The sequence below is a fragment of the Chinchilla lanigera genome, unplaced genomic scaffold (assembly GCF_000276665.1).
Source record: "Chinchilla lanigera isolate Chin_1 unplaced genomic scaffold, ChiLan1.0 scaffold00001, whole genome shotgun sequence".
Lineage (NCBI taxonomy): Eukaryota > Metazoa > Chordata > Mammalia > Rodentia > Chinchillidae > Chinchilla > Chinchilla lanigera.
In genome coordinates, this window is record NW_004955402.1 from 20,568,676 (window position 1) to 20,584,282 (window position 15,607).

At 37.7% G+C, this 15,607-nt stretch overlaps 1 protein-coding gene across 5 annotated transcripts in view; it reads left to right on the forward strand.

Moving 5' to 3' along the window:
- The first annotated feature begins 2,533 nt into the window (after positions 1-2,533).
- Positions 2,534-15,607, forward strand: part of Asxl3 (additional sex combs like transcriptional regulator 3) — a 133,272-nt gene continuing 120,198 nt past the window's right edge. For 2 of the 5 annotated variants that reach the window (XM_005372763.2, XM_005372765.2), the window contains exon 1: positions 5,650-5,732. Coding sequence is in view for 2 of the 5 variants with exons in the window: in XM_013508021.1 (XP_013363475.1) it covers positions 5,677-5,732; positions 7,319-7,321 (59 nt within the window). In the remaining 3 variants the exon portion in view is untranslated. Of the gene's footprint in view, positions 2,576-3,536; positions 3,599-5,649; positions 5,733-7,318; positions 7,322-15,607 lie in introns of those variants that run through there. The other 3 variants (XM_013508021.1, XM_013507996.1, XM_005372764.2) reach the window with 3 other exon arrangements.

Sequence of the window (15,607 nt, forward strand, 5' to 3'; positions counted from 1 at the left end):
AATTCAGCTTGGCAGAAAGAACAGACTTCAGTACCCGATGGGCTAACTTCTAGCTGTGCAGTTTTGGAGCACATTATCTTCTCAGAGTGTGCTGCATTTGTGTGAAGTAGGATTTCTTCTCAGGGCTGTTATAATGATTCTTTGTGTCTTTTAAGTCACACATTCATGACAACTACTACAGCATGTACTTTTCCCACAAAATGCTTCAAACAGAATAGAGAATCGTAAGTATCCTCTTTAACACCTTAATTAGTAACTACCTATGTTAGGAGTGAACAACTGAGTTGATCTGTGAACTTGGCAGTTGGCAAGGTGTTGTAACATTGTAGGTGATTTATTTTCTCATCTGAAGACTACGAGTGATCCCGATGCACGCATCATCAAAATAACACTGGCCTTTGAGGCTTTTGAAGAGTCATAGAGATAAGAAAGGTTACACATAGGATCGTAGGTTAGTATAGTAATGTCAAGCTCCTAGAGAAGACTAGGCATGTAGTTGTTGTCTAATAAGTACTAGCTTATCTTATTATATTTAAGCATTGTTATTATCAGTATCATCATGGATGCAAGTGCTATTCATCCACTTCCTAGCTTTGTAGCCTCAGACCAATTAATTCAACTCTGTACGTCTCACAGAACGTTAATAATGCCTCTTCTATGAAGAACACAGTGTTGTGAGGATTAAATACAGTCATATGTTCTATGAAAGCAAATGAAATGCTTTATGTTGTGTACAAGTAATCTGTAATTGCGGAGAGCTGTATAATAGTTTATTGTTATTATAACTTTATAATTGTTCGCCCAGGACATGAGGCCTTAAGTATATGAGCACTTTAATGAACTGCTAGTGTGGATTAGGGAAACACACATTAATGTGAGGAAAAGGAGAGAAAGCCTGGTCATTAATACTCATTTAGGGTTCTGCAAATGTAAACACTGAAACGATTTTTAAATTGTGGAGAATTTTTTTCCCATTTCTTCCCTTTTTCTTTTTACAATCAAAGAGGCTCTCTCAAAAAGTTTTATTTAAGTCCTGAAAGGCCAAAACTTTAACCTTCAAGTGAACACTGGTCTATTGTATTTATCTTAAGGACATTTAAAATGAGTTTTCTGTTTGAGAGGCACTAAGGAATTCTTGAGTAAGCCTTTAAGATATCTGAGCCAGTGTTCTTGGTTCAAAAAGTACTTAAAGCGTGAACTTAAGCCATAGAAAGGCACATTCTCTGTATTACAGCCTGTGCCTGAAGAGGTTTGGCACTCCCCCGTCCCTGCTCTTCCATGCAGATGTTGCTGTCCTTCGGGAAAGGCTTGTTTCGGCCCCACTGAGGCGTGTGGAAGTCTGCAGAGGGACATTTCTGGGATGGGACTGTATTGGCTCTGATTTGCATGAATCTGGCGTCTTTGAGATAGGCTGTAATACGGCCAGGCAAAGAGGTGAAATCCAACCTTGTATTTTCCAGTTCTGCACATTAGTTCACCTCCTGTGAAAAATAAAAGATCCTTCACTGGGAAGGTACCATTGCTGTGTATCCATTGTGTCCCTGCCGATTCCCTTTTACAGAACAGTGTTGAATTTGAAACCTTTCCTGACTAACAATGCCAGGGAAAGAAAGTAGCTGAGAACTGAAAGGTGTGGAGAGACGCGAGGCAGCCCCTAGAGATAGAGAGAGCTAAGTCTGATCATGAATGCAGCTCTGACACAGGAGAACAATGTGGTACAAAGAAAGAAAGGACATTTTATGTTAAGACTGAGCGCTTGGACAGACTGATTTATATAGAAAAGACAGTGATGTCTGGCCACTGGTTTCTAATTACATTCCTCTCTTGGCAGCACTCTTTCTAATAATTCTAGGTACAGCCAGGTGTGGTAGCACATGCCTGTAATCCCAGCACTTAGGAGGCTGAGACAGGATAACCTGGACTACATAGTCAGACTGGTGTCAAAAAGATTATAGCTGCACGTATCCTTAGCAAAACATGGCAATGGCAGTGTTAGGGGCTTGTTTTTGAGGAAATAAAATTTTCAAAACTTTTTGAAATAGAATAGGAAACATCACTTTTTTAGCCCAAGTAAATAATATAAGAAAGAGAAAACACACGTTAGAAAGGAGACCCAAATCATCTTATTTGTAAGAAGAATGGTTCTTTATTTTTGTATAACCAGAACTTCTGAGAATTCACTTAGTCATTTGTATAGATGACTATCAGAATCCAGTATTGTTGAATACACTAGTAATAAGATATGAAAATGTTACAGAAAAAGTTTGTAACCACAACTGAAAAGTATAAGCCCATAAAAAGGTTATTGTCGGTTTTAAAATAGATCTTAAGTGGAATAATGTGTTTAAGTTCCTTCCAAATTTAATTAGATGCTTCACTCAAACCCAATCTCAATTTCATCTGGCAAAATAAAGTGAGTAATTAGAAACATAAGAAGGAATAATGAGAGCAGTGTCCTGTCCAGAGAGTGAGGTATATTATTATGTCACTGCAGTTACAGCAGTGTATACTGACATAACAGTTGACTGAACGATCAGTGAAGCCCACAGGGACCCCTGGACAAGCCCCAAGAAGGGTGATTTGAAGTTTGGAGACCCTTAGGATTCCTGCATGTACCTGTAGCCATTAGAGGGAGTAGTATGGATGGGTTCTTAGGTCTCAGCTGCAGCTGAACAAAAACAGTTCTGCGTGTTTTGAGTTCCCACGTTTATATATTCGTTTTAGTGTATTCTTATATTTATATTTGGTGTTTATAGTTATATATGGTAGAGGATGCCTCACTAACCACGTGTGGTTTATGGAACATAATAATAGAGAAATGTGGCTTATGAATGGGAAATTGGGGTTTAAGTCAATATTTTAGCTTAATACAAAAGTTAAATTTCAGATGAACCAAAGTATAACTTGAGAGAAACATTTGTAGGCATTTGCATGCTGTCTGGATAAAAGGAATTTCAGTGCATTAAAGCAGAAGCCAGTGTGTGTTTGGGTTGATAGAACTTCTTGCGTAAAAATCGAAAACTTTGTGTAAATGGTTAAAAAATCCAAACGAGTCCAAGGTCAGGTAATGCCTCATGCCCAACAGCCTGTTTGGGCCATGGCCATTACTAGGTCTACCGCTTAGACCTGAGAGCTTAGGATGCCGTTGTCCTCTGGCTGACTGAGCTTTCCTCACTCTAAAGGTCGGAGTATGACTGCCCGTGAGTCTGATTTATGTCTCTGCCTGTGTCACATTATTGTGATGGTATCAATGTTTTGTTCAGTGACAGTAATTTCTTTCTTTTGTTCAACTGATGTGTACACAGCTAGAGTTCAGTAAAGCTCACTTATACCTAGGAACCTCTCCTCTTCTGTCTCCTTTCTGTGTCTTGCAGGAACTGAGGGTGGCTTCTGGTGCTCTGTGTGGCTTCATCATTTCCTTCCTGCCTCCCTTCTACTTCCTGATGTAATTCTTGGCACTTTTACTTCCTTTGTAGAGTAGGATGTGATGTCATAGAGAAGGGGACAGGGCTATCCAAATTCTCTCAATTGCTGGGAGGAGCTGCCCAGGTGTGCTGAGGGGCCTGTACTCAGGAAGAGAAACAGGGAGTCCTCCACCGTGAGTAACCCCACTTTTGAGTGCACCCAAATTTCTGTTAAAACGTTGCCCAGTACACTGGAGTTTCCTCTTCGGCCCTTTCTAGATTGAACCGGTTTGCTTTTAGCCATTCCCAGTTCAGCTCAATTTTCCTCCTTTCTTACCTGTCTCTCCCGTGCACCCTTTTCCCTCAGCCTTGTGCCTCTCCTCTCCTGTTCCCCTTATCCTTGCTCGCTTAGTGTCTGTCTGTGTCTGTTGGCCTTCTGCTCGTATCTTTTATGAGAGACCATCAATGTTCCCAGCATGGCCTCTCATTTGGGGTGATGCCCACCATATATGTAGACCATGTGACCACAACATCTCCTTTCTCTAACTCATAATTATACACTATTCTACTTAACAGTTTCTTTTTTCAAAAATTCTGTCAGCTCTTTTTTGTTTTCAAGCCTATTTCTTTCTTTCTTTCTATGTGATCAAATCTTTTCTCACTTTCAGCTCTATTATGCAGTTTCCTTATTGCCTTTTTCCCAATATTTTTGGCCTTTACTCCTTTTCCCCCATACTGCTTTACCTGTTCTTTTATACCCTTTCCCAGTTTTCAGTTCAGCTCTCCAGTTTCGTCCTCTGTGAGGACCATTTTCCTTCTTCCCTGTGGACATACTTGTTGTCATACATTCTTTCTAGTGTGATTCCTGTTTCTGTTTTCTTAAGGAACTTACTAACCATGAATTAGGGATTGACTAAGATTGAGAAAATGGGGAAATGGCCCATGAACTGGAAAGGGGGCATTAGGGAGCAGCCTAAATGTGATGGGCAGGCTGTAGGTATCTCATTGGAAGACCCCAATGGACAAAACTAGTGAACTAGTTGAAAGTTAGCCATTCACAGTAGACAAGACTATGGAGCTATTTTCAACAGACTGGGGAACCTTTTGGGTAGCCCTGTTAATTCTTAATAAGTATGGTCCTTCTAGTAAATAATCATAAATGAGAACACTAGCACCATGTTGAATGGGGCCATGACTTGTGCATGAAGCTCCGTAAGATCTTTAATTAGGTGTCATCTCCCCTGAGAGAGGAGGTCATTTGAAGGGACGTGTAGATTTGTTTCTTACACCCAGAGCTGGTCCCTGAGATCCATGTGGGTGAGCCTCGAGGGCTCTGCCATTGATTGCTTCTGCTGCATGGAGTTAAGTCCCTGGTTAAATAAAAGAACTTGATTACCAGGGCTGATGGTCTCATGCCTGTGGAAATAATCAACTCATTTATTGCCATTCCCTCAGTTTAAGAGAACCCCCTTCCCCAAAGAACAAGCAGGGCAGAAGGGGAGAGAAAGAAAATGGGACTGAATTCATAAAACTGAGATGGGCTGAATAGAAAGTGGAAAGGATTTACTTAAAATTAATTGGAAAAGGCAAAGGAAACTGAGCTGAACTGGAAAACACACAGCAGCAACTGTCCTTGGCTTCTGCATTCTTCCTTCAATATTTTAGTATTGAAGATTTTATTTTGTTTCTCACTTTTAAAAATACAAATGTGCTTGATTGAACTATGAATATTGTGAAGCTTGCCAGGCAGGCGCTGTGCCACTGAGCTATATCCCCAGCCCTGTAAGGCTGTTTTTGACCAGTATTATCACCCAGGCTCCAAGTTTCCAAGGTTTTGAGAACTAAGGAGACATTTTAATAGCCTGAAGCTATGTCTTTGCCTACAAAACATTAGTGATTTTTCAAATAAAGCAAATTATTTGTATATATTGGCTTGGTTTCATTAGGTGCCACATTTCTTTTTTTTTTTTTGCTTTTTTTTTTTTGTTTGTTTTTTTGGTGTGTGTATAAACCTTTGGGACATTTTTTGAAGAATGGCCCCTGTACACTGCAGAAATTGACGTTTTAGAAGCCCAGAAAAACATTAAGTTTTCCCGTTGGACACCTTAACTGTGTGATGAGAACTTATTTTGAGATAGAAGCCCCTTCCCCTTTAAAACTTAAAGCAGTTGTTGCATGATTCATTCACACTTCTGTTTTGTATACTTCCATGCAATAATCTAGAAATGTTATGTTTATTTTTTAGGCACTAGAAAAACATCCCAACTCACCAATGACAGCAAAGCAGATATTGGAAGTCATTCAGAAGGAAGGATTAAAAGAAACAAGGTCAGTATTCATATTTAACACTTTTCCTGTTTTGATGGATTAATAATTTCTACTAGCTGCAAGGAATAGGTAGATTTTGATACTGTAGTTGATTGCGAATTAAGTAACTACCTCCGAATTCTTTTGATTGCAAAGTATTTGGATGACCTAAGATTTTCTTGGAACTGCCTGTTAATCAATGACGTTAGATGGATTGATATAGAATGAATTGCACTTTGTGACCAAGCAGCTACCCTTTGTGATTTAGCTCCTCCTCAGAGTCAGACCTGCTCTTGTTTCTTGTAAGAAGAGTCTGTATTTCTGAAATTAAGCAGTGAGGGCTCGCAGGATACAAAGATGAGTCAACGCTAATAAAATTTAAAGCCCCAGTAAACGTGGCTGAAAGTTTAGTCTCTTGCTTTAAGAGCTTTTACTCAGAGTAACTTTTATCAGCTGTTGGACCCTCCTGCCTCCCCTTTTTAAATAAAAGCTTTACTGAGCTAAGATTCACATATTATAGAATTTCCCCTTTTAAAATACACAGTTTAGTGGTTTATTTTATATTCACACAGTTGTGCAGTCATCACCACTGTCTGACTTTAGAACATTTTCGTCACCTAAAATAAACCTCAGGCCCATTAGCAAGCACGCCCCTTTCCCCATTCTCCTGGCCTCTGGCAAACACTGATCTTTATGGTTTCTATGAGTTTGCTCTTCTGGGCATTACATATAAATGGAATTCATATAAATGTAGCCTTTGGCTTTTTTTCACTTAGTGTAATTTTTCTCAAGGTTCATTCATGTTACCTCTATCAGAACTTTGTTCCTTTTTGTTGCCAAACAATATTCCATTTATGGGTGTACCACGTTGTCTTTATCCCTGGTGTTCCTTTGTTTTATTTCTGTGTTAGCTTTACCAATTTGGCTTAGCCAGCAGTTTAGGAATATGTTGTGATAGTACTCAATGAGGAAAACAAGAGCTTAATTCTAAATTAAAATAGTGATAACCTCATAGGTATATGCCACTCCTCATGTTACATCCGGTGCATTTTGTGAATGAGTTGCTGGCTGCAACATCACAGTTACAGTGATTTTACCTTGGTCACGATGAAACCTACTGAGCTATCTTTTGGATGTTCTGATATTGAGATACAACTGCTGGGAGAAATGAATCTTCTCTGGAGGCCAACTTTTTCTAAAAACAATGTGTTCTACCTGGAATCTCTGTAACTTTGCAGTGTGGTTAACAGTACCCTCTAGCTGATTAAAATGTATGCTTTGCAAGTTAGATCCAGGGGTATCACAATTTAGTGGGATATAAGGCTCTGGTGCTCAGAAGTGAATCCGTTTTGGATACATTGTTTCTGCCTTCTCTGAAGAAGCACCTGTGATGATCACTAAGCTGTGTTTGTGGGCACTGTCCCCTCACACAGTGGTGGGAACAACCCCCCAGGTTTGTTGCTGACAGTACTTCATAGCCCTGTCGGAGGTAATCCCGTTCCCAGTCAAAGATCAGCACTAAGAGTTAGGGACCCGAACAGGAAAATTGGAAATTAATTTTAGCCATGCCATCTGTCAGTAACCCTGAAAATATTTATACCATTTAGAAAGTAGTGAAAATACTTGTGCCACAACCAAATGAAAAAGGGACTAAACGTGTACAGGTAGCAATCCCTGTTGGAGTGCCCTCTGTGCCAGTGCTGTCTGCCAGTACAGACATGAGATAGGAGACGCATCTCCTAGACGTGGGTGTTCGAACTTGGGGCACTAGGTTAGCCATCGGCGCAGGGCAGTTCTGCTGCTGTCAGTTGGTATGTAGTTTGAGGTGTAAAATTCCCCTTATGGCTCTCAACAGCACTTTAAAAGTTAAAAGTACCGAATGGACCAGAATAATGTCATTAAAAGCCCTACTTGTAAGCAGTTCTCAAGTTGAATAGGAGAGGGGAAGCACAAAAAAGGAGACTACCATTCTTTGAAAGTTCTATTTTATAAAGTTAGGCCTGCCACTGAGCGGCTGCAGTCTACACATTTGTGTTCTCGTTTCTTTTCACTGTTTCTTTAACTTTCCTACTTCTTGTCCCTTGTGGTTTTTTACTTAAAGCACACATATCTATGCTGACTCTTCCCTGGTGTTGTAGCTGTAGTTTGCTTGTTAGAAATACTTGTAAAATAAACGTGTTTAGATCTTGAGTGAGTTTAGGGACAGCCCTGTATGATATGAATGTTGTTTTAGGTAGCAGATGCTGACATTTATTTACTGACTTAATGAACCATTTTCATACTTTTCAAGTTCTTAAATGTTTTCCAAATATTTAAGGCTGCTGAGCAAATGAAGTGTAACTGTACATATTTTTCGTAAATTTAGAAATTCCATCATCAGAAGGTCAAACATAACTGACTAATTTCTAGGTATTTATTATAGATATATTTTTCAAGAAATGCATATTGCCTGATAAAATACAGGAAAGTGATTGCAAAGTTACTGATGTGGCCATAACCCTCTGGTCTCTGGGTAACAGATAATGTTAACAGTCCTTCCCCAAACAAACCACCATTGGACCTAGCATTTCTAAGAAAGAGATGACAGAGTCTGTATCCATCATCTTTCCACTCTGAAATTAATGGAAACCCACTTGTGTCACATACCATGGGAGTCTTCATTCTCTGTGTGTCAGCCATGTTTGCTCTTGCATTTACTTTGGTGCACTGTGATTTTGCTCTTGTCTGTCCTTTCTGGTGTCGGTGAGCTCTTTAAGGGCAGCATCCTGTACCTAGTACTGCTGGCACTTGGTAGATACTCAGTATATAGCTGTTGAGTAAATAATCTTTCTCAAGATGATAATTTGCTGGTGCTTAATGATGTCTGGCTTGGATTCAAACTTTGAAGCTTCTTAACATAATGGATCGTACTTTTCATCCCGTTCAGTAGTTGATTTTAGATCAAAAGGAGCCTAACTATTTTGAGGCGATTCTGCTAAGTATATGCATGCCGATAATCTTAGGAGATTATCTGTGAACAAGTAAAGTTGTTGTTCTGTTGCTTGCATTCAAACACAGTATTGTAAAAGCCACTGGCTTAACTTTATAACTTAGAAAAAAAATACTACATGATCATTTTGTCAAAGCTAATGTGGGTATTTGAATATGTTCAGTATATGTGATGCTCTTACTTTGAGAAAAAATTTTTGGAATTATGCTATCTTTTTCTCTGTTCAAATAGCACTTTAAATTACATATTTTTATGGAGACAGATGAAAGGAGGACCACGTCTATACATCATATTCCGTATAGCACTGTGTTATTGATGAAATTTGTAGTGTGATTAAATTCTATCTGAAAAATCTAGAATGAAATAAGTAATTTTTATGTGGGTTTAAAAAAAGATATCTGAATATGATATCTGAATATGATACATTGTCAGGATATATGGTTTTTATTGAAAAAGTATTAATGGATGATGTTAGCATGATTTTCCTAGATCTGGTTCTCCTTTTACTGAAAAATGTATTTGGTAAATTTTACTTCCCTTTATACAGTAGGATAGAAGGATTAATGAACATAATTGTATATTATACATCATCTCATCCATCTATACTTTTGCTTTGCTGAGGATTTTAGGCTTCTGTTCTTTCACATGTATTGGTTGTCAACAATTGATCAGTCACAGTTGCTTAAAATGTTTTGCAGATGATCGGACTCTTCTATACAATCAAATAGCTGTGCTACTTAGCTAGGGGGGATTATGTGGATATTCCAGTCTGCTGCTTTTGCAGATGGATATTCGATATTCTTGTGGACCCTTTAGCTAAACATTCCCTTTTCTTCAGGGAGTTAGTCTGCTGCTGTAGAAATGTTCTTGTCTGCAATATTCGTGTAGAAAAAGAAGAGTAACTGTGGTTACCATGCTTTGGGTGATTGTTTGCGATCCTAATTCTACTTTTGATTTGCTTACTCAGAACTTATTCCTTTACAAAGAGGATTGTTGCATTTTTGATGCCAGAGGATGTGTTTATCTCTGTCCTGTCTAGTGTAATTTTTAAAGTGATGCTTTCCAAGGAGTGTGTGCTTTGTTACTGTGACAAGTCAGGGGCTGCAGGGTCATGGAGTAAACCTTGCCTTATTTATCTAGCCAGAGCAAAACAACCATTCACCAGGGAGGACTCATTTTTTATGTACTCAGTGTTACCATTACAGAATATTTGTCATAAACGTGGCATGAACTGTGATACAGTTTTTATATTACTTAATAATAGCTGAGTAGTTTCTAATGAGGGTAAGAGGGTCATAAAATAAAGAGAAAAACACACACAAACCACAACCACCCCAGGCAATAAAAAATCTGCTAGGTTAGAAACAGGGCAGTATTTATGAGGTAGGTTTTAATATGCCTTACTGTAAAAAAATCTGTTAGATGAACTCTTCGCGGAGCAGCAGCTCATATTTACATATCCCGGTAGGGACATCTAAAAAGTTTTATAAACAATCTCTGTTGGGTTTAGTGTTTCTTGGAAGATAGAGATACGGTATATTAGATTTTGCAATGTGGAACACTCACTTGACAGCTCTAGATTTTTTAACTCTTGGCATATGAATGATTTTTTTTTTATTCCTGATAATGCTTAGAATAAATTTGTTTTTACCTCCTGGTTTAAGTCTTTTTATGTTTTCTCTTTTGCAGTATCTGTGATAAAATGGTGAAATTAGGATCTCTGATTTGTACTGTGGCTTATTAAAGATCCTGCATTTTTTAGACGGCTAAAATGTCAGAAATTCTATTACCATGTATAGTGACAAACAATAAAATCTCTTGGCATTGCTTTTGGTAAGATTTATGTTGCTAATTAGTGCTATAGGAGATGATTCTTTCTTGCTGCTGAAACGTTTTGTCTAGAGATAAGAAAGAAACGCAAATAATTTTTATTGCAAAATCCGTTTTTATCGGCAGTCTCCACGCTGGCAACCCTGCTTTGATGCTGAAGCAGTGGTCTGGTTTGTTTGTGTTGGGGCAGTTCAGAATCACAGTGTTAGCGTACAGTGTCAGCCCTACCGTTTGTCAACATCTAATTCTCTCATTGTGTCAGTGGTGTGCACAGTCAGCTACTGAGAGGGAAATGTAGGAGACAATGGTGTTGTTAAGCAGAAATATAGAGCAATTTGCATATGTTTATATGTGTATACATGTGCACAAGCAAGCTTCCAGAATAATCCAGCTCTTGGTTGACATAAACTTTTATTTGTCATCATTAGTTAGATTAGAAATCTCCATTAGCATCATTCGTGGCTCTGTTCTCCCACACTCTCATGGCCAGTTGGTTCATGGGGAGTGTCTTCTGTACTTCCCAAGTACAACTTGCTTTCTGTGTATTCTTGTCTCTCCCTTTTAAAATCTATTTTTCATTCAAGTCACCACTAACATTTATAGAGTAGGGTTTCTTATATCCCAGAATATTCCTGAGTCAGTATCACATTCAGTAAATTATGAATCAAAGCTACAATAAATTGTATGCTTGGTGATAACTAGATGAAATTAGGTATGTTACTTTATTCCTTCTTAAAATGGTATCTGGAGAAATCCTGATAATAAGGCATTTAAAGATGAATGATTAAAGCATACATTGTACTTTGTGTTTAGGTGAAATTTTATACTTTCGATCTGGTGATTTTCATATACATTTAGTTTCCCCAAACCCATGTCACTGAAAAGATTTGTTGCCATTAAATGCTTTATCTATGTAATTAATTCATTTTAAGTTAAATAGTATAGCACTGATTAAATATATAGTGATAGTCTATACATGAATATCAGTAATTGTTTAAAAATGACTTTGCAATCTGTAACAAATTAAGCTTTTTAAACTTAAAATTACTTTTGTACACAGTGATGAAATAATAGAGGTAATTCCTGAGGAGGGTACCCTTAGTTATAACTGTGGAAGCAGTTCCTAACTTAATAATTGATTATATGGGAATAACCTTGCAAGGAGATTCAGCTTCTTAGCACAGCCCTAGCCAGCCTGGATTTAGGTGGTTGTAAATCCTTCATGGCCAGTCATCTGATATTGTAGCCATAGTTGATTATTTGCCTCTCACTGTGAAGCTCTCCCCCCACCACTGATTTTTTTTATGACTTGAAAAATAGTAGAGCCCCGAGGCACATTGTGTGTGTATGTGTGTGTTTGTACACGTGACTCACATGTACCTAATGGAGTTATTACATTGTTGATAGAAGATTGGGTTCCTGAATGGGCACAAAATAGTTTTCAAATAAAATATCTCATTTACAGTAATGTAAAAGGTGTGGACCACACACTTCCTGGTTTTCAGATCAAAGCCGTGTTAATAGTGACTGCTTATGCTGCAATAATAAGGTGCCATACACTGGGTGGCATGGATAGCACAAATTTATTTGCTCTCGGTTCTGGAGGCCAAAGGTTCCTGATTAGGGTGTGACAGGGTCAGTTTCTGGTGACCTACCTGTCTTCTAGGGTGTAGCTGCCAGCCTTCTTGCTGTATCGTCACATGGTCTTTCCTGATATGCCTGCACAGAGAGACAGCCTGCTCTCTGGTATCACTTCTTATAAGGATGCTGGTCCTACTGGATCAGGACCCAAACTCATTTAACCTTAATCAGTTCCTTAGTGGCCTAACTAGAATCACCTTGAAGACAGAGTTCAGCATATGAATTTTGGGGGGAAACAGCATTCAATCCAAAACAGTGATTCGGGCTTTTAGAACACTTCTAGAAGTCATAGCATAGTATAAGAATATTTATAAAATTTTGAGTATCTGATTTATTTCAGAAATATTCACCCAACACAGTACTGTGCTTCTGTTTTGTGTACTGCCAGTGTGTTTTCATGTTCTTTCTAACGTAGGAGCCAATGGAATACAAGGCTTAAGAAGTTTCATGTCCAAGTAAAATGTGTACAATCATATAACATAAATTGATTTGGATTTTGTTTGAAGCCTTTGGTAAAAATAGCTGTGGAGGCTGAATATAACCCTCAAGGCATCGATATCTACTAAGCCATGCAATTATAGCTATGAAGTAGCCATTGCTTAATAGATCTTTTTATTCTGTCAAGCTTTCTCTGTTCTTCCAAATAATTGAACAAAAAAGGTAATTTAAGTGATTTTAGCTTTACCACGATCAAGGTATAATTTACTGCAGAAACACTGAGCACTCTATAAATATTTCAGTGCAAAAATAGAACCAAAATGGATATGAAATTTCACAGTGCGTGAGTCTTTCTAAGTATCCTCTGCAGGTGAAAATCTTTGGGCAGGAGTAAGCACTTCACTGGGGTGATTTTATTTAATTTTTTTCTAAGTGTTGCTTTTCTCATCATCTCTTATTTCATTGCTTATGTTTTTAATTGCCACATACCTAAATGATTTTAGTTTTGCTTCATTGTTTTGAACTTGACAACACAATTCAAATGCAAAACAGTTGATATGCGAGACAGGACTTCTCTCTGTAGTTGTTTTCAGTAGGAATCAAAATCGTGCTATTTTGTTGAGCCAGATTTCCTAAATGCTGTAGTGAATAATCTCTAAGAACATACTCAAGCAAAATGAAATTGGTAATTGTTGTCTGGAGTTCTGTCTGAAGTTCAGGTGACCGTTAACTTACTTGCTTTGTAAGCTCAGTCTTGTGCTATGCGAGGTGCAGGATTTTGTCTTTGGTCTTTAGTCTCTTTGGTCTGTTAGTGATCATCTCCTGCGCTGTTCTCAGTGTGTAGGTGTGGATGTGCGGGGTGCTCTGGAGTCACACTAGAGAGACATCAAAGAAACGAGAGGACGTTAGGGAAATTAAATTTATGGAGATAATGCTAGCATTACACAAACTTAGCCTATTAAATGCCTACTCGGTACTTACATGTAAGATCCAGGGTGCCTCATAAAAGATTTAAGGCAAGTATTTATACAGTTAGCATTTCTTAAGCACATGCTATGTTCTGGAGACTGTAGAGGTTATTTGAGTTAATACATGAGAAAAATGTAGTCTTTGCTTTGGGATTTAACAATGTGGCTCCAGATTGATCTCTGTGTTATTTAGGTGTCTTGCCCTCTGTGAAGCATGTCTTAAACCTAGGGCCATGTTTGTTTTAATTTTTATACTTGTGAATTTCTAAATTCTCAAATAGTGTACTTTATAAAATACAGTATATGACATTCCAACATATCAGAAAGTATTGTCTTTCCACCATAAATATAAGCTCATGATAAAGGAAGTAATTCACATCGTTGTATCACTGATTTTCTTGGCATAGCACTAACATGTACTGTGTCTATGTCAAGCAAATTAATGAGGAGGAGCTTATGATAAAAAAGAATACTGAAACGTATTGATCCTTTATCTTGGGTTTAATGCTAAAAGCATTACATAAAAAGTCTGTGATGTGGGTAGATATTCTAATAGTTGCATTTTACAGGTAAAGCAAAGAAGGCAGATGAGAAAGTTCATTCAGTAGCAAGTGATAAAACCTGAGATTTGATGGCTCAGGGTTTGAAGTTATAGCCAATTGCTCTTAATCTTTTTATACTCTTGTACCCTGAATCTAGTAAAATTATGATTTAAATATATCAGGTACAATATACTCTTTTAGTTTATAGCTTAGTTGTAAGTAGGGTAGAATGGTAAAACAAAATATTCCCATATCCCATTTAGAGTTGGAGGATGCGGAGCCTTAGATGAACATTATTTTGAGACAAGGTCTCACTGTGTAGCCCAGGCTAGCCTCAGATTTGCAGTGATCCTCCTCCTTAGCCACCCAATTGCTGAGGTTACAGGCATGTGCCACACCAGGCTACATGAAGACTTTTATGCTGTTCAATGTGAAGAAGATGCTTTTGAGTGAAGATCTGCATTTATGGACATCTTTGCAGTGTAATTTTTTAGTGTTTGTTTTAGAAGACAATTTATGAGGGCACAAAAAGTACTGTAATCCAAGAACTTTGTAGGACTATTGCTGTTTTAGTGTTCATCTTGCATCTGCAGATTGAAATTCTTGCTTTTGGGGAATTGGCTATTACCAGTCAAAGCAGAATTGCTGACAAAATGTAGATAGTTCAGAAGAAAATTTCAGAGATTGGCTATCGCTACACTTTTGGAAACAACTGAATGAAAATAGCTGGTATGGTTTAAACTGTGCTTAGGTTTAGGTAGTGAGAGGCAGAATTATTAATAATGTATTTCTTTTAAGACATGAGTATAGAAAGAAAATGAAGCAAAACGAATAAGTGATGCAGTTTCAGAAGCAGCATCAGGACATCCTTGAGAGCATTTTCTTAAGCATAGAATAATCAGAGCTAATTCATCGTCTGTCATCTGTATCATGACAACTTGTTCACCAGTTCTCCTTTTACCCATTTGTTGTACTCCTGCTATGCAGTTTAAAAATGTAACACCTTTGCTTTTATTTGTCTTTTTATTTTTGTAATAGACTTATACAAAATTGCCAGGATATCCTGAATTTGGGACTTAGATCTTCTCTAGCATGTCTTCATGAGATGCAGTAATTTGTATAATGAGTATTATTTAATTAGTTGCCAAATTTGTGTTCACTGAAAGCAACCTGGTAGAAATAGAAAAATGTCATTTTTCGATAATTTGTTGGAACAAGTTATTGCTAATGGGACAGTTGCAAGAATAGCTGCCTGAGATCTTAAGTTGCTAATTGTTAGGGTTTGCAAATCTGACTTTAGAATTCTCTGTACCCTCACTCCAAGAAGGAAAGGTCTGAATGACAAACAGAGTTCTTTTAAGAATTGCCTTTTTAAAGGCCCAACTTTAATATTTGAAATTCATTTCTGGTTTTCATATATTATTCTTCTATCCTGTTCCTAAAATAAAGTTACAATTTTTAATTTGCAGAGTTTTTTTTTTTTTTTTT